Source organism: Schistocerca serialis, chromosome 5 (genome assembly GCF_023864345.2).
Source record: "Schistocerca serialis cubense isolate TAMUIC-IGC-003099 chromosome 5, iqSchSeri2.2, whole genome shotgun sequence".
Classification (NCBI taxonomy): domain Eukaryota; kingdom Metazoa; phylum Arthropoda; class Insecta; order Orthoptera; family Acrididae; genus Schistocerca; species Schistocerca serialis.
The window spans coordinates 508,157,252-508,184,735 of record NC_064642.1 but is presented as its reverse complement, the minus strand read 5'-3'; the positions used below and the strand labels follow the sequence as shown (position 1 = coordinate 508,184,735).

Below are 27,484 nucleotides of genomic sequence, written 5' to 3'. Positions count from 1 at the left end.
TTTATAAAACCCTTGTTAGACCAGTTCTCACTTATGCTTCAGAAACATTGCCCTTGACATAAACCGATTCGAGGCTGCTCGACAGATTTGAGAGATAAGTTTTGAGGAGAATAATTGGCCCTGTGTATGACACAGAACAATGGTGGAAAAGGTACATATCAGAATTGTACAGTATATATGCCGATGCTCCTGTAACAAAAATCATACGATCAGGAAGGATAAGATGGGCAGGTCATGTAGCGAGAATGGAGGAGTTGGAGGTGATAAAGAAGATTCTCTTTGGTAATCCAGGAGAACAAAGAGGACGAGGTCAATCTCGAGCAAGATGGCTGGATGGAGTGGAAGAAGACCTGTGGAAGTTCAGATGCAGAAACTGGAGGAAGACAGCACATGACCATGATGGATTGCAGAAGCTCGTTGGGAAGGCCAAGGTTCATCCTGGACTGTAGCGCCGCAGAAGAAAAAGAACCGTATTTGTTATAATGACATCGCGATCGATAATACCCGTTTCCACACTGACGTCATTGATAAGGTCCAGCCTATTTGTAGCTACAAGAGCTAAGATATTTCCACTGCATGTAGCTGTTCAAGACAATTTTCAGAAAATGTGCTCAAAAGTATTTCGCATGACTGTCTGTCTGCACCCCCGCCATGAATCCATGGACATCCCACTCTTTACTTAGCAGTTTAAAGTCACCTTCAACTAGTATTGCATTATCTGAGTATTTACATGCTATTGACCATAGACTTTCTTTGAATGACACTAGAGCTGCCACAGCGGAATTGGGTGGTCAGTAAAAACATCCAACAATTAACTTAGTTTCACTTACACTGGCTATATGCGACCAGATGACTTCACTGTCACGCTCAACTTCAACTTCAACCTCAACAGAGACAGTATATTTGTCAACTGCAATGAAAACTCCCCCTCCTATGGCCTCTAAACTGTCTTTCCGATATACATTCCACAACTTGGTAAATATCTCAGAGCTTTCCACTTCGGGTTTCAGCGAGCTCTCAGTCCCGGGAATAACTTGAGAGTGAGAACTTCCCTGAAGGGCAGTAAATTCGAGAACTTCATTACTAATACTTCTATGGCTTACTGATAAAATTGTGACAGTCTAAGTGTTTTTATTCTGAACGCCATTTGACTTCCCTTGCTTTGAACTGACTGGCGAGTGTATGCTTGGTGTAGCAAAGGTACTTGAAATGCTTAAGAAAGGCAAGACTTCTGGTCTGGATTTTATACTAGTCAGGTTCCTTTCAGAGTATATTGATAAAATAGCTCCATACTTAGCAATTGTCTACAACTGCTCACTCATGGAAAGATCTGTATCCAGAGACTGGAAAGTTGCACAAATCACACAAATACCCCAGAAAAGAAATAGGAGTAACCTGCTGAATTATGGGCCCAAATCACCAACGCCCATATGCAGTAGGATTGTGGAACATATACTGTGCTCAAACATTGTGAATCACCTCGAAGAAAATGATTTATTGTCAAATAGCCAACACAGATTAAGAAAATATCAGTCTTGTGAAACACAACTAGCTCTTTATTCTCAGGAAGTAATGAGTGCTATCGGCAGCCATCAAATTGATTCCATATTTTTAGATTTTCGGAAGGCTTTTGGCACCATTCCTCCAAATGATTTGTAATGAAATTGTGTACCTAAGGAGTATTGCCTCACTTGAGTGGCTGGATTTGTGATTTCCTGTCAGAAAGGTCACAGTTTGTAATAACTGATGGAAAGACATGGAGTAAAACAGAAGTAACATCTGGTGTTCCCCAAAGAAGTCTTATATGCCCTCTGGTGTTCCTGATCTTCATAAATGATGTAGGCTACAATCTGAGCAGTCCTCTTAGATTGTTCGCAGATAATGCAGTCATTTACCATCAAGTAAAGTGATCAGATGTTCAAACCAAATTGCAAAATTATTTAGACAAAATATCTGTATGGTGCAAAGAGTGGCAATTAACTCTTAAACAATGAAAAGTGTGAAGTCATCTACATGAATACTAAAAGGAGTTGCTAAATTTCAGTTACATAATAAATCATACTAATCTAAAGGCTGTGAATTCAACTAAGTACTTGTTGTTGTTGTTGTTGTTGTTATGGTCTTCAGTCCTGAGACTGGTTTGGTGCAGCTCTCCATGCTACTCTATCCTGTGCAAGCTTCTTCATCTCCCAGTATCTAATGCAACCTACATCCTTCTGAGTCTGCTTAGAATATTCATCTCTTGGTCTCCCTCTAAGTACTTAGGGATTGCAATTACGAACAACTTAAAGTGGAAGGATCACATAGATAATGTTGTGGCAAAAGTGAATTAAAGACTGTGATTTATTGGCAGAACACTTAGAAAATGCAACAGGTCTACCAAAGAGATTACACACACTACACTTATCAATCTTCTTCTAGAGTAGTGCTGCACAGTATGGGATCCACATCAAATAGGATTGACAGAAGACATTGAAAAAGATCAAAGAAGGACAGCTTGTTTTATATTATTGTAAAATAGATGAGAGAGTGCCATGGATTGGGGTGGCAATAATTGAAATAAAGATGTTTTTCGCAGTGGCAGGACCTACTTATGAAATTTCAATCACCAACTTTATCCTCAGAGTGTGAAAATATTTTGTTGGTGCCCACCCACATAGGGACAAATGATTATCGTAATAAAATAAGATTAATCAGAGCTCGCATGAAAAGATTTTTAAGTGTTTGTTTTTCCTGCATGCTATTTGAGAATGGGATGTTAGACAAGTGGCTTAAATATGTTTCGATGAACCCTCTGCCAGGCACTTAATTGTGAATTGCAGACTAACCATGTAGATGTAGGCTATAAACTGCATGAAACACATTGTGAAGATTCCAGTGAAAACCTTTTGTTTCTAAGCAAGTCTATGATTTACTGCTCCTCTTCTTGCCTTGCCTCGACAAGTTGTCAGAGTTGAAGCTTCAGAGACTGAAGGCTGTATTTGCATTCATCACAGTTGTAATGCACCAGAACTGTGTTTTAATACCACCATTGTCCAAAGGAACTTAGAACTATTTTACTTTTATGGAACCTAATGATGTACTAAAATGAAATACCCAACTTTCAAATACCTGTATTTATTTTCTATTTTTATGTTGATAAACTTGTCTCATTTTTACGGCACTGTTGGCTGTTTTTAAGAATTCGTGATATGCATAATACACAAGATTGAACATTACTCTGAAATTTGAAGGTGCTATCGAGTAGAGCACCACATACGTACTTCAGTATTTCATCTGCATGGATATTTGCACTAAAAGGTGGTGACTTGCAGAGACTCGTACACATACATGTTAATCATTTACGTTGCACCTGCTTATCAGAAAATAATGCAGCAAAGCTGTTGTATTGAATATCAAATCTATAGTCAGTCTGGTCATAATGCTGGAAATGCTTACTGTTATCTTCTAATGTATATCATATCATTTTTTGTGTGATGCCTTGTTTGTTGTGTACGGAGTTTGATTAACTTCTGGTAACACACAGATGAAGTACCTGTGGTGTACAAAAAGTAAAGACTATTCAGTATTTTTGTAAAGTTTTACATCTTGAGCTTGATTGCATTCTCTTCATCACATAAATCAAATAACTATAGTTTTAATCTTGCATTCCTGTTTTTATTACTTGTCAAAAACTTTTGTTGCTGATTGTATAACGCCTTTTGCATTTTTGTAAATACTGTTTAGTGCCTACAAAAATTTAAAATAGGGTTTAACAATAATAATTTTAAGTACTTTTTTACTATAAATCAAGTAAGGGTAGATGAGAGGTTATTCAATACTAAAAGTTTCAGTAATGGTATCGTTTTTATAGCATGAAACACGTCAATAATTGAAACCAGAATACAGTTGAAATGTGCAAAATCGATATAATGCAAATAATTTAAGTACAGAATGTGATTCCTATGTGCAGCAATAAAGTGTATTAAAGGACTTTTCTATAGGTAGAGTAGGAAATGAGTTACAGTTTTCTTTGGGTGGTGCTGTCAGTATTGCAGGGATCATGGGAGGAGAATTGCAAGCAGCAATATGCCTCCAGTGCATGTAAAGGAATTGAAGATCATGATAAATTAGTACTTTAATTATCCCTTGATTAGGCATTTTCATAATTGTGGGCTAGTCAAACCACAACTGTGTTTGGTTAGCAGCAACTGATGTCACTCTCTTATGCTGCACAGATATCGCGATGCAGGGCGGGAAGTAGCTGCAGTATTTTGCCAGTTCACTGATTGTGTGGAAAGAGCAAGTGTTGATGAGGCTTATTTGGACATCACCAAAGCTGTTGAAGAAAGAATGTGTTTACTGGGAAAAGGGAAAGTTACACCAACACAGTTACCAAATACATTTGTTGTTGGTTTTTCTAATGTAGATTCAAATGATGAAGGTGAGTTACTTTAAGTTTCCATTATTCCTTTTCATCTCTTTCATGTTGTTTATCTCACGTGATTGACAATAAAATAATAGATTGTATGTAATTCAGAAAATTACTATAAAGTGTTGTGTGTATTGCAAAAACAGTAACATAATGTAGCATAGTTTGTATTATTTGTTCCATTCAGAACTGACACTTGTATTTTTCTTAGTATGAGATAAAAACTATATGTGTAAATGAAGCTTGAGGTACTTATCTTTGCCTAAGTTATGAAATATACATCTCAGTGCAACAATGCTGTAGCACTTTTGCACTTGTTCCTGCAGTATTTCTGGCCCTTGTATCTGTGGCATATAATGGTGATAACTGATCTCACTTCTAATGTGATACAAACTTATTGTTTTAATATCCTTTTCAACTTAAGCGAAACTAGGACTTCAATATATGCCCGAAATCAGCAACACTATCTCACATCAGTGTATTAAATATCACTTCTCTCTTCACATGAAATTTCTTTAAACAAATATGAACAACTACTTTTCAAAATAAAGCTCAACTTACAAAGAGTATGACCACACCAATTACAGAATTTTGTGTGTGCTAATAAACACACTCTTTATATCACAGATGTAACAGCAAAATGGGAGAGCAATTGTCCCAGCACTGTTGCTATAATACAATCATATCGAAACATCTTACCAAATTTTTTTAACAAAATTATGTTTCTTTTAAACACAATAACAAGATTCTTTTTTTCTTTAATACATTTGTGTATTACAATATTTAAAAATTAAACAGTTACTTCTTCTCCATTGATATTTAAGTTCGGTCAATAGTCTAGTGTTACTCAAAGTATTTCAACTAGTCCACTTAGTGCAGCACTGTTGTCGTGTCATGTTGTATTGTGGCAGTAGGTAGCTCCTCCTTTTGTTGCATCCCTGTAGGCTGTTGTCATGTCTGCTTTCACATAATTTCTATCATTTTGAGCATGAGACATTAGAAGGAAAAAAACAGCAAAGCCACTTAGTACTGGATAGGTTATCCTACATTTCTTGTTGCTCCATGCTCTGCAGCTATTTTTTGGAAAGCGGTACTGGATGTTGCAGAAGGAGGGGAAAAAAGTACTTTTTGCAATCCACTCAAAAAACAAAAATGTATGACAGATAGTAATATTATTCTCAAATGCTCATTGCTTCTCCTTGAAAATCCTTCTTAACCTGACAGTAATTTCAGGTGCAGAAGATGGGTTTGCAGTGGTGTACTTCAGGTGCTGTCTGCACTTGGTAAGGTTTCACCATGTTGGATTTGCCAGTTGTCTGTATAAATCTTGCTGATGAATAGTCACCTTTAGAAATTTTTCTGCTGCTCCAGCTACTCCATCCCACCATTATGTACAAACTCCCTTTTCTTTTGGACTTTGATCTTTGTTGGGTGATGCTGAAATGTTAGATTATGATAACTACTTTGAGCTACTAAATAAACTCTGAACTCTCATTTGCACTTCTCTGTAGTTAAAGTCTTCAAGTCTCACAATTACAGAATCCAATGATTTTAACTCATTCTGATACCTTATGTTTGACCCATGGGCCATACATCAGAGTTCCTTTTAATATAAGAGTTTGTTTTTCAGACCCATTTACATTTATTTTGACCTTCTTACTCCAAACCGTCTGTAACACTGTCAACTCGGAGTGCCAAAGCATACATATAGCATCGTACAGCAAATGACTGCTGTGCATCACATGACTGCTTGCCGCTGCCCTTGTTGTTATGGCACATGCACCCTCCATACAAATGCAGACTGGGGCGTACAGTTTATGCTCCTTGCTTATACACTTTTAACAAATATCCATTGCATGTGATAAAATGCCCTGAGGGTCTAAGACTATCTTGAGTCTTCAGTCAAGCAAATGTCACTTGACTCTTGACAAAATCCATTTTTTGTTTTGTATTGCACTACTCTGCTAACAGATTAGCGCCATTCGTCAAATACAGACTGACAGTTTATTCTTTCTTGATAAACATAGATGAATACAGACAATCAGGACTGACAAATCTTGGTCTCACACCAGAAACAATTGAATTTCCCATTGACATTTTTGTCAGCTCTACATTCCAGTCTTTCATATACCTTGGGAGCTGGGTAGGCCTGTGGTCTCTTTCTTGCTACTTGCAATGATGTCATGAGCAGCTCAACTGCTCTCGGTGCTGCACCTGACTTGAAAGGAATATCTCAGACAAGAATACAGCTGCAGACTATGAAAACAAAACAGTTCTAAAAATTATAAGAAGATAATTATCTCCTTAAGAAGAAACAATCTAACTCTCAATTCATTCTGCTTGTTATTTATTTGAAGCCACCTAACATGGATATAAAATCAACTTATGTAAGGGAGGTTTTATACCCTTACAACACCCTGTTACACTACAAACTCTCAAACAGAAATAATTGGCCAACATAAACATGTCTTTAGTTTCAAATATGATCTATGGGCAATACCTGTGGATGTTAATTTAGGTGATTAACCAACTGAAACTATCTATCTGGAGTAGATGCCACCACACTACAAATTACAGCTGAGCATGAAGGTGCACTAAATTTGTCATGTGTGTTCCACACTTAGCTATAATGGTGCCTTACCTGGACAGTGAATAACCCATGCCAGTTATCACACACTCACTCATTCACTCGATCTCTTTCTTGCATGAAAATTCCTACCAGCTTCCATCTTGATTGAATGGTGAACACTTCTGCACTTTGCCAGTTCTGCCTTAAGTTATTCTTTGGACTCACTGTGATCATGCACATGATAAATCTCTGCTATATTACAGTATTTTCATTCTCTGAGGCTTACTTATCCAAAATCTTTGCAGTCAAGGTGCTCCCTCAATCAATCCTGTTCAACAATAGACCTTAGTTTACACTACAGCTGTTTCAAGCTTTCCACTAAAAGAATCATGTACACTATGTGATCAAAAGTACCTGAACACCTGGCTTAAAAGGACTTACAAGTTCATGGCGCCCTCCATTGGTAATGCTGGAATTCAGTATGGTGTTGGCCCACCCTTAGCCTTGATGACAGCTTCCACTCCCGCAGGCATATGTTCAATCAGGTACTGGAAGGTTTCTTGGGGAATGGCAGCCCATTCTTCACATAGTGCTGCACTGAGGAGAGGTATTGATGTCGGTCAGTGAGGCCTGGCACAAAGTCGACGTTCCAACTCATTCCAAAGGTGTTCTGTAGGATTCAGCTCAGGACTCTTTGGAGGCCAGTCCATTACAGGAATGCCATTGTCATGTAACCACTCTGCCACAGGCTGTGCATTATGAACAGGTGCTCAATAGTGTTGTGCATTATGAACAGGTGCTCAATTGTGTTGAAAGATGCAGTCGCCATCCCTGAATTGTTCTTCGACAGTGGGAAGCAAGAAGGTGCTAAATTATCAACGTAGACTTGTGATGTGATAGTACCATGCAAAACCACAAGGGATGCAAGCCCCCTCCTTGAAAAACATGACCACACCATAACACCATCGCCTCAGAATTTTATTGTTGGCACTACACGTGCTGGCAAATGACATTCACCGGGCATTTGCCATACCCACACCCTCCCATCAGATCACCACATTGTGTGTCATGATTAATCACTCCACACAATATTTTTCAAAGCGTTCAATTGCCCGATGTTTACGCTCCTTACACGAAGCAAGGTGTCGTTTGGCATTTACCGGCATGATGTGTGGCTTATGAGCAGCTGTTCGACCATAAAATCCAAGTTTTCTCACTTCCCACCTGTCATAGTACTTGCAGTGAATCCTGATGCAGTTTGGAATTCCTGTGTGGTGGTCTAGATAGACGTCTGCCTATTACACATTACGACACTCTTCACTGTCGGTGGTCTCTGTCAGTCAACAGACGTGGTCAGCCTGTACACTTTTGTGCTGTATGTGTCCCTTTGCGTTTCCACTTCACTATCACATTGGAAACAGTGGCCCTAGGAATGTTTAGGAGTGTGGAAATCTAACATACAGACGTATGACACTAGTGACACCCGATCACCTGAACACGTTTGAAGTTCGTAAGTTCTGTGGAGCACCCCATTCTGCTCTCTCACGATGTCTAATGACTACTGAGATTGCTGGTATGGAGAACCTGGCAGTAGGTGGCAGCACAATGCACCTAATATGAAAAACATATATTTTTGGGGGTTTCCAGATACTTTTGATCACATAGTGTATCTCAGCTGAGCTTTGAGTCGTTTCCAACCCGAAAGTAATGGGGAACCAGAGTGACTGGTTCCAACATTCAAGACTCAAATGGCAAAGATGATCAGTGAGACTTTTATGAATGTGAAGTTAACCCTTCATCTTAGTCCTTATGGAGCTACATCAATATCTGGGCCAAACCATGTTGGGCTGTTCAGTGGTAGGAAACAATGGAATTGCTATTTTTGCTGCATCCTGTTAAAGTCAATCTCCTGCTACTACATATGCAAGGGTGATCTCTTTTTCAGGCTTGAGCTGTTGATGACTTCCACCATTGTCATCAGGAAATTTCCGTAGGCCCTTAGGTACTTTATTTAGTTGGTTGGATTATGTTATGAAGACATCACGAACCAGTGGAGCTTTTGTATGTTACCAGAGATTATGTCGATGTATGTGACTGAAAAAAGTTGGTCATATACTGATTTCCTTAACTGGTGGATGACTCAGCTGATTTCTTTTCTGCCTTTCAGCATTAAATGCCCATTTCCATGCAGTATCAAAGGTGTAGCCATAGAGTGATTAAATTTTTTGTTACACATTCCGACTGCAACACTTCTGTGATGACAGAATCCCTGTACATGGGATGTTATTTCCCTTTCATCAAACACAATCATACATTTGTTCATGTGGCTGTTTCCAGAAATAACAGATTTTCCTAAATGACAATATTCACTGTGATGTTGGTGGTCTCTGTAGCATTCTGAAATCATAGGTAATGATGGACCAATGTAGCAGCTACTTCATTCACGAGGTATTTTTTAAATTCCAAGAACACCAATATCAAAGTTGTCTTTTACTAGGCGCATATCTCTCTAATTTTCCTGGGTGCCCACTAAATGGAAGGAATATATTGTCTTTGCAAGATGACTTATTGTATTTGTTGTAGCTCCGAAGAAATAAAGTAGTGCTATTCTCTGATAACTTCTGATGGTTGAGTCTCTGTGTTCTTGTTTGTTAGAGATGATTAACTTAATACAGTGAAACTTCGATTTTACATTATCTAATTTTACATTTTTTGTGATTCTGTACAATAAATTCGTAGCCCCTGTGAAAAACCCATAAGATCAACGCTAAAAATTCCCTGCTTTTAAGTTTCTTCCTAATGAGATCTACTCGATTCTATGTTCGTACTTTACATCTCACTGGACTTCATCCCATTTTCTTCACATTGACATTTGAAGTTACTAAACGAGTTATTAGTGGAAAAAAAGAAAGAAAGAAACAGTTTGCACTGTGGGTGATGTCAGAGTTAAGGGAATGTTTTAGGTCGTTGCAGAGAGGGAACATGTGAGATAGGAAATGCTGACATAATCCACTATCGTTATTGCCAACACAACTTGCAATGCTTAACTTTACCGTGCAATGATGCTGGGTCAAGCACGGGACACTACTTTTTGGAGGAAATGATGTAATTATAATGTGGTGGCAGTGTGTAGGTGATCAGAAATGAGGCTATCAATTTGTCGATCGTTATAGCATCAAGTTGACTTTTATGAATAAATTAGTGACAGGAGAATCTCAGTTGCAACAAGAACTCTTTGGAGGAATATATTTGTGGTTGCGCAACGTATGAAATATTTGTGTCAAGGAAGAATATGAATGTCACTGCTCACAGTTTCACTTACAGTGAATTAAGCTGTCCTCCTAGGTTCCTGCCTAACCACACACTAGGAAATAGCCACACATTCTGAAATAAACAGCGAAATATTTATTTCATACCTCGTTCTCTGACTAGACGGAAGTGTTTAACAACATTGAATATTGTAGAACATATTGTATTATGATCATAATGAATGTGACAACACTAAGCTGAAAAAAAGTATTGGCATGCAGCGAGCTGCAAACCTATAATCTCTAAGTCAGCTATCCATGATGTTATCCGTTATGCTACAGGTTTCTCATCTATATTTAGTATTGTGCATTAGTTATTATAAAATCTCTTGAAGCCTTACATCATGATTCTTTTTAATTGGCACTTAATGATAAATGTGACATGTTTGTGATACACTTTCAGTGCACTGTTGCCTTGATACGGTATACTGCACACATACATCACACACTACAAAGGAAATGAGTAATTGAAATGTACACAGTTCACACAGGGGTTGTTGACAAGTGCTCAGAAAAGTCAATAGTTGAAAGTCCACTAGTGACGCCGAAAATGCAGAAAGTAGTGTGAAGCTGCGTCCACACTGCCACTGGAAACATGTTTCTATAGGAAATAGTATTTCCTGCAGTGTATCACATCTGTTTTTGACTTTGTTTCTTGTCTCTGTTTCCATCCACACTGGCAATGAACATTTCTGAGTGTTTTGGCTGCAATGCTGTTTATTCCATTGTTTCTGCCACATCATGTCTAGAGATGAGGAAACTGTAATATGTGCTGCTGCATTATTAATACTTGAAGGTTCATGCAAACCCCATGAAAGATGTTGTTATTGTTCATTCTTTTTTTATTTATTTATCGTGTCTTGTGACCTGAAGGCCGTAAGCATCTCTCAGGGATTCGTAGGTTTAAAGAATAAGGTTGCATTTATCAAAAATTTCGTTATTGGTTTTAAAGGTACGATATCATTTTGATGGAGAGTTTGTGTAGTAGTTGATAATGGTCGTTAAAATTGGATTAGTTGTAAGAAATCGATCTTTTTGTCTGCATACAGTCATCATGTCTGGTGAGAGAAAACATACTATGCAAAAACTGGTGGGAAAAACTAGCTATGTATGGGAACTGGGTATGGAAGACAACTGTAGTTTCCGTAATTTCACTTGGATATCATCTAGTGATTTTGAATATCTGACATATATGGTATCACCATTTCTTTAAAAAAAGATAGAAATTTCAGGAAAGCAATTATAACCAGACATGTTGTTAGTATTATTTTTCTGTCAACGGGAGATTCATTTCTTTGTTTGCATGATTTGAGAAAGGGTTCTGATACATGAAACCGATCATGAATTAAACAAAAGTAACAGAATTTTGCAACTTTGGCTGTTTTCTACATAAAACTGAGTAACTCAAGTCACTGTCCTGTTATTAACCCAGCATGCTGGAAATCCAAAAAGGTGAGTTTTATAGCTGCTCGTTTCCATCGTAGAAATTAACGCTGTCCTGTAAAATACCTGCCTCACCAACCATTCGGAACTCATCACATATTCAGAAATAAACACCGAAATATTTACTTCATTCTTCGATCTCTAATCAGACGTAAATGCATCATTTATTGCAGAGCATACTTGTATTACACTTTCGGATTTTTTCCTTTAGTTTTATTGTGAAAAGCAGAAGAGTTGTAAGCTCAATGATTGATGATGGTGTTGGCAGTGTTCGCACTCACCCTCCTTCCAAATACTTGCATTACATTCATAACAAAAGACCGAGACTGTGTTGACAATGCTACGATAGAAAAAAATATACGAGGGCGGTTCAGAAAGTAACCTCCGATTGGTCACAGTGCGGGTTGTGGGGGGAGTAGCGACGCCATCTGTGCGTTCACGCACTCAACAGGTCAGTCGGCATCAAGCAGTGGTCGAGTGAACGTCGTACCTGCGCTAGTTTAGTTTTTGTTGCAGTTTGAAATGTGTGCTGCAATAGAAAACCCCGCCAAATGTGAAGTGCGTGCTGTCATAAGGTTTTTTACAGCCAAAGGATATTCTGCAGCAGCTATTCATCGTGAGCTTTGTGCCGTGTACGGACCGAGAGTTATGAGTGAAGGAGTTGTCCGTGAATGGGTACGTTTATTTAAAAGTGGACGAGAAAACGTTCATGATGAAGAGAGGAGTGGTAGACCATCATTGGTGACTGACGAACTCGTTCAGACAGTTGATGCAAAAGTTCGTGAAAATCGACGTTTCTCAATGTCGGAGTTGTCTACTGGTTTTCCACAGATTTCTAAGACTCTCTTGTACGAGATAGTGACAGCAAGATTGGGTTACCGTAAGTTCTGTGCACGATGGGTGCCCAAAATTCTTACCGACCACCACAAAACTCAAAGAATGGCCTCTGCATTAGACTTTCTGTCACGTTATGAGGACGAAGGAGAACCATTGTTAAACAGAATCGTGACCAGTGACGAAACCTGGATTAAGTACGTGAACCCTGAGACAAAAGAACAATCAAAGATGTGGGCACATTCAAATTCGCCTACCAAACCAAGAAAAGCCTCGCAAGATTTTTCTGCCAGAAAACTGATGGCAACGGTGTTTTGGGATGCCAAAGGGGTGTTGTTGGTTGAATTCATGGAACGTGGTACGACCATTAATCAAGACGTGTACTGTGAAACAATAAAAAAGTTACGACGGGCTATACAGAACAAACGCCGTGGTATGCTGACTTCCGGTATCGTTTTTGCACGATAACGCCCGTCCTCACTCTGCTCGCAGAACAACGGCCCTTCTTGAGTCCTTCAAGTGGGACGTTATCAACCATCCACCTTACAGCCCAGACCTGGCGCCAAGTGATTATCACCTCTTCATGCATTTGAAGAAATGGCTCGGGTCACAGCGGTTTGATGATGACGAAGAGCTCAAAGATGCGGTCACAGGCTGGCTCCAGGCACAAGCGGGTGATTTTTGTGCAGAAGGAATTTCAAAGCTTGTGAAGAGATACGATAAGTGCCTCAATCGCTATGGAGACTATGTAGAAAAATAGTGCAAAGATGTAGTTGTAAGATGTATATATTAAAATATTTTTATTTAACTTGGTGTTTTTTTTTAAATCAACCGGAGGTTACTTTCTGAACGGCCCTCGTATATTAGCATGCAGTGGAACTCAAACTTACGTCCATTCATATCGTAAACCATGAAACTATCTGTTACGTCTTGGCTTGCTGATTCAGCTACTGTCTCGTCTCAGTGATCACAGTTCTTCAAGCCTTATGTCATTGCTGCTTTATTAACGGCATTTAATAAACATTGGTGCGGTGTTTGTGATAGATTTTCATTGCACCATTGCATTGAAATGGCATACTGCAGCAAATACCCTGCAAAACAAATAAATAATCGAAATTTACACAGTGATCATTTGTACACGCACGCAAAAGTCGATAGTCGGAAGGCCACTAGTTACGTCACGACTGCAAAAAGTAGTGTGACAGTTGAACATAGAACATTTCAACATTAATCGTCATTAGATATACGACATTTCTTACGAGGACACAGAGAAATTGTGTTGAAAAACTCCGATTTTGCATTACTTCCCTAAAAACCGCCGAATTCTCATTACCTCCTTAAAAGCAGCTGAATTCGCATTATTTCCTAAAAAACCACCAAATTCGCGTTATTCGTCGTGTTATGGTTTAAACGAATGTTTCCTGTCCCTACTCATGGAATAACCCAAAATTGCTTACCATGAAATTACCTATCTCCAACTGCAACCCCCCTTTCCTCAATGACCTCCATCTGTTCAAATTCCTCCTGTCGATGGCCGTCACCGACCTAGCCCTGCAAAATCTTGTAACTCAGGCCAAACCCTTCTTGCGATACCTCCTCTCTGCCCATAAAATTCTCCTGCTCTTCAATCCCAAATTCCTGTATCCAGTCTCTGATGCTGACACTCTTGCCCTCCAGGAACTAGAGCTACTTGCACAATGACACCTCAAAAAGCTTTTCACGCTGGTCATCCACCACCTACTCGTGCCTTGGACTACCACTGTCCACCACCTCTACAACAGCTTTCAAACCTCACCCGTATCCCCTCACAGCCAACATACCCTGCCTTGCAGACCTAGTACATACCGCACCCTCAGATATTTCCTCCCACCACCACACAGAATCCAGACCCTAAACAGAACCGAAACAGTCGTGAACCTTCTCTCCAAAAGCCTTAGTCCCACAGAAGTATGAGCCCTTTCCAAAATCCTTAGCTTTTGCCACACTCCAAAATTCTATCATGCTTGGCTTGAGACCTTCTTTCCTTTCCCCAGTCCCTACAGTGGAAATACTTTTCCGCCATCCACCCTACCAAATAAATTCAACCCAAAGCTAATTTTGAATCCTGCATGATTCATTTCACTTATCCATCAAACCATTATCCACCCCCACTGCCCCCATTCACCCCTATTAACATTCCAGAATTGCTTAACTTCAAACCTTGCCTCACCACCATTCTCGAAATCCCTCAAAGCAGAAGTAGAAGCTAATCCTGCTTGTGGGCAAAGGCTCCATCATTGTGGTTTTGAAGTGCAGGATTTACCTGGCGTAAAGACTGTCAGCTGTCAGATTCATCCACCTACAAACCCTGCCCCAGTGATCCCATTTCAGAAAATACAAGATCTCCTGTCTTTCCTCAAATCCTTAGGCCCATTCCAGAACCTCTTCCCTGAGTGTCTCTCTCCTCACCCGTACCTCTCCTGCTCTCCTACCTTTTACATGCTTCCTAAGGTCCATAAACCCAATCACCCAGGGTGCCCCTTTGTTGGTGGTTACCGTACACCTGCTGAGAGAATACCTGCTCTTGTTGACCAACACCTCCAGTATATTACCCATAACCTACCTCCTATATAAAAGACACCAGCCATTTCCTCAATCAACTCTCCACAATTTGTGTTACTTTACAGCATGACACCCTGTACATCACTATTGATACTACCTCCCTCGATGTTAATAGTGCTAATACCTATGGCTTTGCTGCTATCAAACACTTATCTTTCCTAATGCCCGACTGACTTCAAATCTACAACCTCCATCCTGGTCACCATGACCAACTATATACTTACCCACAATTACTTCATCTTTGAAGGCATCACCTACAAACAAACTTGTGGTATAGCAATGGGCACCCACTTGGCACTATCCTACGCCAATATATTCATGTGTTCTGTAGAGGAATACTTCCTATCCACAGTGAATCCCAAACTTCTCATCTGGTTCAGATACGTTGGTGATATCTTCGTGATGTGGATCTTGGCTAAGGACACACTGTCCACATTCCTCCAGAGCCGTGTACCCCATTTGCTTCACCAGGTCCTCCTCAACCTAACAAGCCCCCTTCCTCGATGTTGACTTCCACCTCAACGATGACTACATCAGTACTTCCATCCATATCAAACCTACCAACTACCAGCAATATCTCCACTCGAACAGCTGCCACCTATTCCCTGTCAAAAAGTCCCTTCCACGCAGCCTAGCCACCCAAGGCTGTTGCATCTGTTGTGACACGCAGTCCCTCTCCAAATGTTCCAAGGGTCTCACTGAGGCCTTCACGGAGTGAAAATACCGTCCCAACCTTGTACAGGAACAGATCTGTCATGTCTTGTCTCCTCAGTCACCTACTACATCCGATATGCTCACTACCTGGACACAAAAGAGCACTGCCTTGTAACTCAGTACCACATGGGATTGCAGCAACTGAATCACACTATCCTCTCTGGTTTTGACTACCTCTTGTCTTTCCCTGAAATGAGGAATTTCCTGCTCATAATCCTTCACAACCCTTCCACAGTGGTATTCTGCCACCCATCATACCTATGCAATATCCATGTCCATTCCTACTCCATCCCTGCTCTGATCCTGTTGCCTCATGGTGCATATCCCTGCAATAGACCTGGGTGCAAGAGATATCTGACACTTCCTCACACCACAACCTACTCCAGTCCAGTCATGAGCATCAAAGGCAGGACTACCTGTAAAGCAGTCATGTGATCTGCATTCTATGTGGGCATGATAACCAATGAGCTGTCTGTCAGCATGAAGAGACAGCTAGACCAACCAATACTGAAAATACTGCCCAACACAATGTACTTCTCTTCAATGGCTGCTACACATCTTGTGCCATCCCATAATGCCCCTCACCTCAACCTTTGCTAGTCCCCTTACCTGTTCCAACTCTTGCACAACACAGCCTTCTGTTCCACCAATGCCTCTCCTCTGTTCCTCTCCTTCCCCCCCCCCCCCCCTCACCCCCCCACCCCCCCCGCCCACACACACACACAACCTCTTGACTACACGTAGCAGCCCTACCTTGTCTCCACAATGCCCTTGCATGCTCCCAAAAGCAGTATTACACCCTCCTCCACCCCTACTCTGTTATCACTCACCATCATCACACCATCTCCTCCTTACCCCCACCACCCAGATTGCTTCTCCCTTGAGCCACAGTTGCTCGTAGTCTGGCCTCAGTGGCCAGGGAAAGTGGTCTCTCATGTGTGTGTGTGTGTGTGTGTGTGTGTGTGTGTGTGTGTGACAGAAGACAACCTTTTGGCTGAAAGATCACATGTATAGCAGTCATTTTGGTGTGCCTGTCTGCGACTCAATATCTCCTCTATATGGGTGGTAGAAGTATATGCTTTTCATAATATTGTCATTATCCCATCCTGGATTTTCCATTGGATTTTGATTAAATAGAAAATCTAAAAATGGTAATTTTCCTGCTCTTTCTATCACAGTGATATTGGGGTACATCATCAATGAAAGGGTAAAGAGCATAAAGGTGTCGTCAACATAGCAAAAGAAACAAGATGGATGAAGAGGAGCTTATTTTCACTCGTGTTCTTTGAAGTGTTCAATCATATGTATGGCAAAACAGGGACATGGTCTTCTAGTCATTTCAATGTGTCTTCTACTGCCACTTTTGTTAATAGAGAGACCCCATCCAAGCTGACCTTAATTTTATCAGAATTGATTCGGATTTGCTTAATTATGTCAGCAAACATTTGAGAGTTTTTAATATGATGTTCACAGTAGCCAACAGTTGGCTTAAAAAACTTAAGTAACTCTATAGCATCAAAAGTAGGCCACAGTGGAATGCCTCCTTTGTGGATTTCAGGCTAAACATGTAGCCTTTGTGGCCAAGCTGTTCGTATCCTCAGATTTTTTATCTTATTATTTGGTAGGACAGAATTCTTCAGTATTTCTGCCTTTTTCTGTTAAGTGATAAAGCAGGATCACGTTTCATAGTTTTGTATGTAATATCTTTATCATGATAAGCTGTGATATGAAGGATGACTGTGGCATTCCCCTTTCAGTGGGAAGCACAATGTGATCTTCATCTCTGCACAAGGTGTAGTGCCCTTTCCTTTCTGTTCTTCTAATATCTGACTTTAGGAAGCTTGGTCATTGCTGATATGGACTGGCAGTGAGCTTACCTCATTGGCAACATTCTGTGAGAGATGCCATACTGTCTGTTCCAAAATTCAAACCTCTGTTCAGTGCCAAGATGGTTCCTTCGTCAAGATTCTTGTTTGACAAGTTGATCACTGAGTATGCTATCTTGCTAGGTAACACTCATTCTTCTTCCCGCACTAGGTTTTCAAATTTAATTGTTTGTTTCTCTATAGTTTTGCTGAGATCAGCTGTTTTTTTGGGCTGCTGTGGTCGTATCTACTCATTCCCAGTTGAAAGGTTAGATGGCTGTAGATAGAAAGAGATGGCAGTTATATAAATTGTGGGTATTGACATACAATTTGCATTGTGTGTGCAGTATTCGCTCCTTAACAATTGCTAGTCTAGTATTCTTAAAATCTTTTTGACTCCAGCAGATCGTAAATGTGCTCGACCACAGCAAACTTAAGCACCACTGCAGTATCTCTACAACACTGCAGAAACTCTCAAGTGTTCTTGGATATAATAAAACAAATCGATATTTTACTACTGTAGTAAATGAATTAAGATTAAAAATTAAACAGTCAAAATCATCAGCAACTAGTATATTTGCTGATCAACTTTCTAGAGTGCATGAACTCCATTGGGATCTTGTCACACCCACAGATTTAGTGAATGCTGTTTCAACATTTTCTAACTCAAAAAATATGGACTGCTACTGGCTATCTAACTATGCAATAAAAAGGACAATACACTTAATATGCAAACTGATTGCTTTTATTATAAATAAATTCCTAAAGTTGGAGTTTTCCCTGTCCAGCTCAAAATTTCATAAGTTATGCCTGTATACAAAAAGGGGGAAAAGCATCTCCGTAAGCACTTAATACCAGTGTGTATTGTTACAATATTTTCCAAAATATTTGAAGCAATTTTTCACCTACAGCTTCATAACTACTTTATATGGACAACATGGTTCTTAACAAGGAAAATATACCACTTCTGCAGGCCTTGAAATTGTTGATCAGACAGCGACTACATTTGAAAATAAAAATATGGTCTTATTTGATCTATGAAATTTGAGTAAGGCATTTGACTGTATCTCCTTTGACATCTTACCAGCCAAACTAGAGTATAATGAATGAATAATACGGTATTAGAAATAATAATTAATTCATATCAAATAACAGGAGACAGTTTGTATCAGTTCAAAGTAAGCAGCCAAACTTGGAGAAAGTCATGTCTGGAAGGCCTCATAGCCCTGTCCTTCGACCATTCTTCTACATTGTTGCAACAAATGAATTGCCACATTATGTTGGGATTTAGTCAGTTATATAGACGATACAACATTAATCACCACAGATTGACATTTGTCAAGGCTACACCAGAAATCAAAGGACGCTTTCTCCATAACATTAAACTGGTTCTCATCTAACAAACTGCCGTGTAATCCAGAGGAACTCAGCATCTGCAGGAGCGAATTGCTAAAAATGTAGACTCAAAATTTGTAAAGCTGCTTGGAATACATATTGATTACAAATGGAAATGGCAAACTGACATTAACCATGTTCACAAGAAGAAATCATGGGAGTCCTATCTCATATGGAAATTAACCGAGCTAACGAGTAATAAATATCTTAAGACAGATTACTGTGCACTTTTCAGTCTCACTTTAGACTGCAGATGACCTTGCTTCATGGCTGACTGAGGACTCATGGGAGCTGTACAGGATGACAGTGAAGCGGAATAGAGCGGAGCAGTGTGTTGGTGGTGAGGAGGCAGAGGAGGTGGTTGGTGCGGCACTTTGTGTGTGTATGTGGGGGGAGGGGGGGGGTTTGAAGTATTAACAATATCAGGTATGTGGAATAAAATGTCTTTAGTGAACTGCATAATATCATTGGGAAGCAAATGGTCAAGTAGAATATTACCTGCAAAGGATTAAAGGCGTTCTTTAATTGGGACACCAAGGTCAGCATAAATAAATCTAACACAATTTTTGTGACAGAAAAATTCCCACATTTTACACCTAAATAGATGCACACAGCATACGCAACAAAATAGATCAAGTCCATCATGCTGCCATACACAATAAGACGAAATAATTTGATGGCATTCAGTGCATTATTTTAAGAATTTCAGTCTCAGTAAACAATCAGTTAGAATAAATGCAAGTAGAGTAAGAATCATTGCAAGATTAGGTCATATCCACTATGAGATTGATTTTGAAGGCAAGTAGCTCAAGAGATGTATTTATCAAATTGTCACCCACGCTGAAGGAAGTGTTCAGGAAAAGCCTAAGAAGACACATTGCATGAGGACAAACCATGTTGATGTCATTTCGATGGGAATAACCTTTTATTAACTACAATGTCAAGAATTTTTTCATCTGGGAGAAAACTGGGAAAACCCGGGAATTTTTTATAATTCTGGGAATTTTTCATTGTTTTAGTTTCCAGTTACATTTTTGTAACTTTGACTGGTAACAACCAATACTCTAACAAAGGATATTACTTTACCTCCCTACTGGAGAGTAATACTGCAGCAATAAAACATGAACGGGGGGGGGGGGGGGGGGGGGGGGACGAAAATAAAACTTTAAGTTGCAAAAGATATTCGCCATATGAAACAACAAAACACAGTGCTCCTACAAGCAACAGCAAAATGTGTCAAAGGCTTTAGGAAGACTATGCAATGCTTCATAACAACAAAATTGCCTTCGATGAGCATGATGTCATAACAGCTTACATTAGATTCATTTGAGCAGTTGCAAATGCGCTCATGTGCATGCGCAGTTGAGTCACATATGGGTAGTACCTTCTCCCACTTCTGGCTACAGAAATGTGGCAGTTAACTGTATACGCAATACCAGCAAGCAGCCAGATGCTACCCGGAAAAGTTTTACTGGCGTGCCTAAGCTGCCAGATTCATGCATGTGCAACAGGCCTGGATCTGGGGGGTGGGGTGGGGGAGGGCGGGGGGGGGGGGGGGGAGAAACCATGTGATCTGCCCTGGGCAGCAATTTCAAGGGGGGGTTGCCAAATTCAAATTCTTGATGAAAAAGACCTTGTTTCACAAAGCGCCTAGCATCCAGTGCACACTGGTTTATCGATTATTCATATGATTTTGGAACGCAGTTTTTTAACAAATTCTAAGTTGATTTTTGAATGAATAATAAGTTGATTTTTGAATGTGTGCGTAGTGTATGTGATGTCTCTGCCAGGGGAATCCCCATCACATCTAGAAATAAATTTTCCTGCAGACAAAAGGGGCAGGGCTATACAAGCTGAGCAGAATAAAGCCAAATGGGTGTTTGCGAATGATTAGCTTTGTTATAATTACTAGTGAAATCCATAGATTCAGACTACCAAAATGGAAATAAACAACTAACAGGAATAACAGGTAAGAAAGATTACATGTTTTATTCTCGGTATATCCAAGAAAATGAAATTTTGGCAGACACTAGTAAGGGCCAGTTTTACAGTCCCCGTCTAGCAGCTGCTAAAGTTCTGTTTTGGGAGTTGCGTGGAAAATGCGTTGTATGAACACGTAATAACACCTAACCAGAGAATAAACGCGGGATAACTAAACCGATGATTGTGGCAAGGTTAATGAAGTTAACAGGAGAATAAGTTTTGTCGCAGCGGGAATAGTTACAGCATTAGTGATGACAAGATTGTTTGTTAGAACAAGGAAGGAAAGGAACAGGAACATCACACAAATTATGGAAGAATATCGCGATTCCAAATTTATATAAAAATTTCATACTACTACTTTTCAATCTCATGGTTCAGAAGCTAGGGTGTATGAATGAAATGTGAATCTATTTCCTAACATAAAACTTTTTGCTTTTAATAGGGCTAATAGGCATTTGATATTGATACTTCGTGAACTATATTCTGTCGTGTGACAAAAAAATGACAATTTGTGCCAAAGCAGTCATGTTTATTTGGTGTGTGTTACGATTGCTGCAATATTATGCAGGCCTATTTCGTTTTATCTAGTAGACAGTGACAAAATACACGTCGTCAGATCAAGAAACCACACCAGTCTTGGGTACTATTTGTATTAACAGCTTTTTCAATATTAGACAACAGCATTTCGTTTCTTCATGTAGCAAAACCATTGACACACTTTGTTGAGGCAATAGATTCTTTCCCCAAAAGGAAAGTACGCCATGTAAAACTGTAGTATGATTAGAGAGAAAAAAATGCTAGCACTTCAGGATTGAAGAAATGTGTACTGTCTTGCTTGTCTCTTCACTTTACTGGTTTTATGTATCCTATATTTAATTTTATGTCACACAAAAGAGCAAGTTATTAGCTAATAGGCAATAAAGAGTGCAAATTTTCTGAAGAGTTTTTGTTCTCCCGGTTACAAATAATTCCACCCAGTATTAATTGTGCCCAGTTACAAATAATTAGGATGTCAAACCGGCCAACTAGGAGCAGGAGAGGCACCACAGAACATTTTAATTTCCTCTGTCCTGAATATAGTTTGATGGCACTTATTACAAAATATTACACATTTGAATTTCACAGAGCTAAATACAGTGATGTGCAATATAAAAATGCTGTGTGAAGAGGCGTGACACTGTACTTTGGCACACTTAAGACCAAATAGCCTGTCTTATATTTCCTCAAACACATATATTTTATGTATCAGACTCTTCAGAAAGAGGTGTGCTACAAAATGAACATATTTTTGAAAAGTCACTTTTTTTAAAATTTTTGCTCAAGTGAGCTGTATTGGAAGATAGGTAGTCTCCATGTGGGCCTTGTTTACATTTACTGATTTTGCTGTTTCCTCTTCATTTATTGCTCTCACATCAAATGAAAACAAAACAGATTTCTATGGCCGGGAGCTATCAAGTGGATTAAAATACATTCATATAATTACAGAAGGCTAAAATATGTTATTAGTTTCAGATTTTGTTTTATTTCCACCTTTCTGACAGTCGAGCATTAATCGCCTTGCAGTTAGTTTGGTTGGTTTGCTAAAGAAATTTGGCTTTCATTAATTTTTTCTGCTGAGGCAGTCAATTTATTTGAAACAAAGCATTTAATTCCACACTATTGCCTAATTTCAACTGTTTGCTGCATTTTAAGTGCACATTTTCATCTTCTAGCACATATAGCATTATGCCATGATAAAGAACCAAACATGAGATAATACAGTGTTGGTACTCCAAGAAAATTTACATTCCAATCTGGACATACGAAAGTGCACTTTAAGCCGAATATTGCATTTTAGTATAGTTCACAAAATTCCGATGCTCTTTGAGTATCCTCTAATGTCTTGTTTCTTTTATGATGTAATGTAAGATCTTTTCATGTTTTACCGTACAAATTTATGGGCTTCCTGCATCATCATAGCTGTGCAAACGCCGTGATGCCTGTTATCTGGTGCTCTCTGGCAACTGCTGAAACGAATCTATTTTTAACAGGTCATAGGAAAATATTGTGAATGGTTGTTGGAAAAGCGTTACTTTCAAAGTAAATTCTACGCCAGCGTGTAAAACCATAACCATTCAAAGTGCTGGTAAGTTGTACCGTTCCAAGGAAAAGTGTACTGTCACTTAACACAGAAAAAGTGTATTTTCATTGAGGAGAAAGTTTCTAACCGGGAAATCCGGTAATTATTTTGTCCTCATCCACGTATACACCCTGAGTGGCGACTGGGTGGGGGTAAGGAGGAGGCTGGGGCGGGGAGGGGGTCAGATTGTAGGGTAGGGGTGGCAGACAATGCAGTGCTGCTGGGGAACGCACAGGAACGAGGTGGAGGGAGGGGAGGGCAGCTACATGCAGTTTGGAAGTTAGACGGAAGGCAGGGGCGAGGTGGGAAGAGGGGGCGGGGGGGGGGGGGGGGGGGGGGAATATGACTGCTGTATAGTGTTGGAATGGGAACAGGGAGGCCGGACAGGTGAGGACAATGACTAACGAAGATTGAGGCCAGGAGGGTTATGGGAGCATAGGATATATTGCAGGGAAAGTTCCCACCTTCACAATTCAGAAAAGCTGGTGTTGGTGCGAAGGATCTATATGGCATAAGCTGTGAAGCAGTCATTGAAATGAAGGATGTCACGTTTGGCAGCATGCTCAGGAATTGTGTCGTCCACTTGTTTCATGGCCACAATTTGTCGGTGGCTGTTCAAGTGGACTGACAGCTTGTTGGTTGTCATGCCCACATAGACTGCAGCACAGTGGTTGCAGCTTAGCTTGTAGATCGCATAACCGGTTTCACAGGTATCCCCTCCCTTTGACGGGACAGGTGATATTTGTGACCAGACTGGAGTAGGTGGTGATGGGAGGATGTATGGGACAGTTCTTGCATCTAGGTCTATTACAGGGGTATGAGCCATGATGTAAAGGGTTGGAAGCAGGGGTTGTGCAGGGATGGGCGAGTATATTGTGTAGGTTGGGTGGACAGCGCAATACCACTGTGGGAGGGATGGGAAGGACAGTGGGCAGGACATTTCTCATTTCAGGGCATGACAAGTGGGAGACTGGAAAGGTAAGGCACGGGAGATTTGTTTTTGTACAATGTTGAGAGGATAATTACGGTCTGCGAAGGCTTCAGTGAGACACTTGGTATATTTCGAGAGAGACCACTCGTTGCTGCAGATGCGACAACCACGGGTGGCTAGGTTGTAACTTGCCGTGCAATATATCCTATGTTCCCATAACCATCCTATCCTCAGCCTTCATTAGTCATTGTCCCCACCCATCCAGCCTCCCTGTTCCCATTCCAGCATTATACAGCCCTCATTCCTCCATTGCACCTAGTCTTTTTGGTTCTCTCCTTTTCTGCTACACTCCCCACCTCTCCCCTGCCCTCTGTCTAACCTCCTGACTGCACGTAGCTGCCGTACCCTCTCTCCACCTTGTCCCTGCACACACTCCAGCAGCACTGCTCTGTCCGCCACCCCTACCCTATTATCCCTCCCCCTTCCCACCCCAGTCTCCTCCTTACCTCCACCCGGTACCAACTCTCATCATACTGCTCGCAGTGTGGCCACAGTTGCCTGAGACAGCAGTCTTGTGTGTGTTAGTTGCATTTGTGTGTGTGTGTGTGTGTTTGTTTTTGTCTGTCTGTATTGCCTATTTTTGACGAAGGCTGTATGAGCTGAAAGCTTTATTCGTGACGGGCTTTTTGTTGTGCCTATGTGTGACTCAGCATCTCCACTATATGGTGAGTGCAACTTTCCTTTTCATAATATTGTTTTGGGTTTTTCATTTACAGCAAGCTTCATTTCAATGTTTGCTATACTACATGTGTGTGTGGGGGGGGGGGGGGGGGGGGTGTAGTTTAATGTAGTGTAGGGTAGTGCAATGTCTGTGTCTGTGTTGTTTGATGATGATGATGATGACAGACGGGAGAGGGTGAAAGCCAGTGCTGGCTCTGCATCCTACTCCTCGAGTAGCACCAAGGGGGCTGCGCAGCTAACCATCGCCATCTGACAGACGGATCACCAACAGTGGTGTCATGTGCCCTCACTTCATGAGACCTTGTGCAGAGGTTCAGTATTCAAACCAAGACATTAGCACAACGTCTGGTGATTAGGAGCTCAACAACACCATGTCTCCTCCCCTTCATGGCCAGATTCTGGCAGTGAAAATTTTTCCACCTCCAGGATTCGAAGCAGCTTACCCCCACATCGAACGCCACTGCTCAAGTGTGTCCATGGAGGTGTGTTTCTGTCTGTGACTTGTCTTTCAATCTATTAGGAATTGCTGAGTGTCAGAGAAACTCAGTTGTTAAGTTTTGTGGTAGCCACTTCAAATAGTCACATACAGTACCACAAAAATGGTATGCATTTTTAAGTTAAAAGGCATTGTATTGGACTCTTGAAAAAAAATGGGACTCATTACTGTATGTAGTCAATTTTTTCATTGAGTTTTGGTCTGTTTATTACAAGCTGTCGCTTGAGGTCTCATGACTTGTCATTTCTGTTAGAAAAACTTATAAGTTTGAAGTGAGGCACATACTGTGTGTTCCCTTTGGAAGGATGGGGATTAACACACCTGAAAACTGGCGTACCAGATGGTAAGTTGACAGTACCACTGCTTTGCTGAATTGTCCTTGTTGTCAGTTCAATCAAGGTAATTAGTAGTTTATTACAAATAATTACCATATTATTTACTGATATGGTCCCACTGCTCACACATTGCCCAAACTGATCATACTCATCTTTAATGACCTCAGATATGTCAGTATCTTAGCCAATCATAGACTCTGCTGCACGTAAACCGTGCTAAATTATTTTCAGCCAACACTATTTCCACATTTTTCCAGTCTTCCTTCACTGTGGCATTTTACTGTATGAATGAATTCCATTTGTAATAATAATATCAATGTTATCAGGTGTTTTTTATATAGTCTGACTAGCTTAACGCACACTGCTTCTCTTATGTAGACTGTGTTGTCTGCAAAGATTTGTTTTTTCTTAATCAAATTTTTATATTCACAAATTGCAAAACCTTCTAAGCTTTCACACTAATTAAGGCCATAGAAGCATGGACTTTCCAAATGTACTTCAGACCAAAAAGCGATTCAAGTTGCTGGAGTTCAGAGCTTTTGTTCCCTATGCATTTTGCGTTCTTGTAGAGTTATTTACATAGAAAGTTTCATCCACCACCACATATTTCTTTATCTATAACCGGGAAGTGAAATACCAATTTTCATAGTTTAGCTTAAAAAATGATTGCATAATGAAATAATTTCATAAAAAATTTCATCCCAAATTTCATCTCATTACGGGTTGAATTTTCAAAAACACTGAAGCGCACTTTTTTTTTTTTTTTTTATTTGTAACCAAGAAGTGAAAAACCAATTTTCGTAGCTGTAACTTCAAAAATACTTTAGTGGTTCTTTAATAATAATTTATTTCCAAAAAAACTTCCACCCATATGCAGTCTACAAGTTTGTGTCATAGGCAGGCATCTTGATTTCTGCTTATTGCTTTCGGAATACTGCAGACCATAAACTATAGAAAGTACTGATCCTGGTAGCCTGAACTAAATTTTCATTGCCTCACTACACATAGGTGCCCAGAGAATGAAAATGTTTTATGAAGCCAAATAAAGGGAATATTTTTTAATTGGATTGATAAAAAAGTCTACTCACCAAGTGGTGGCAGAACAGACACATAAAAGATGGTTGTAATTGGCAAGCTTTCAGAGCCGGTGACTCCTTCTTTAGGCAGAAGGGTTGAAGGGGAAGGAAGAGGGGTGAAGGAAAAGGACTGGAGAGATCTAGGAAAGTCACCCAGAACTGCAGGTCAGGGGAGACTTACTATACAGGATGAGAAGGAAAAACTCATTGTTGGGGACTGCATCAGACGAGATTTGAAAACTTGAGAGCTTAATGTAGACAGAGTTTAATGTAAACAGAGTTTAATATAGACAGAAATGTGTAGCTAGAGGCAGGGTAATATGCAGACAGAGATTACTGCTTAAACATCATGCATGAGTTAATAAGAGTTAAAAGCTAAGTGCATTGTATGTAACAAAGGTGGGAGTGGGGGTGAAAAATAGATGGGAAAGACAATGAAAGATGTAGAAAACTAAAACAGAGTGAAGCGAAGAGTAGTTACAGTGAAGAAATCCCTAGATGGAAGAAACTAACATAAATTAAGACCAGGTGGGTGGCGAGAACCAAGGACATGTTAGTGCTAGTTCCCACATGTAGAGTTCTCAGACACTGATGTCTGGGGGCAGAATCCAGATTGCATGTATGGTGAAACAGGTACCGATGTCACAAATGTCAAGTTGTAGA

At 40.1% G+C, this 27,484-nt stretch overlaps 1 protein-coding gene across 1 annotated transcript in view; it reads left to right on the top strand.

Moving 5' to 3' along the window:
- LOC126481465 (DNA polymerase eta) overlaps nucleotides 1–27,484 on the top strand; it is a 194,741-nt gene that overhangs the window by 79,248 nt on the left and 88,009 nt on the right. The window contains exon 3 of the mRNA XM_050105241.1: nucleotides 4,218–4,423. Within this exon, the coding sequence (XP_049961198.1) occupies nucleotides 4,218–4,423 (206 nt within the window). The remainder of the gene's footprint in view (nucleotides 1–4,217; nucleotides 4,424–27,484) is intronic.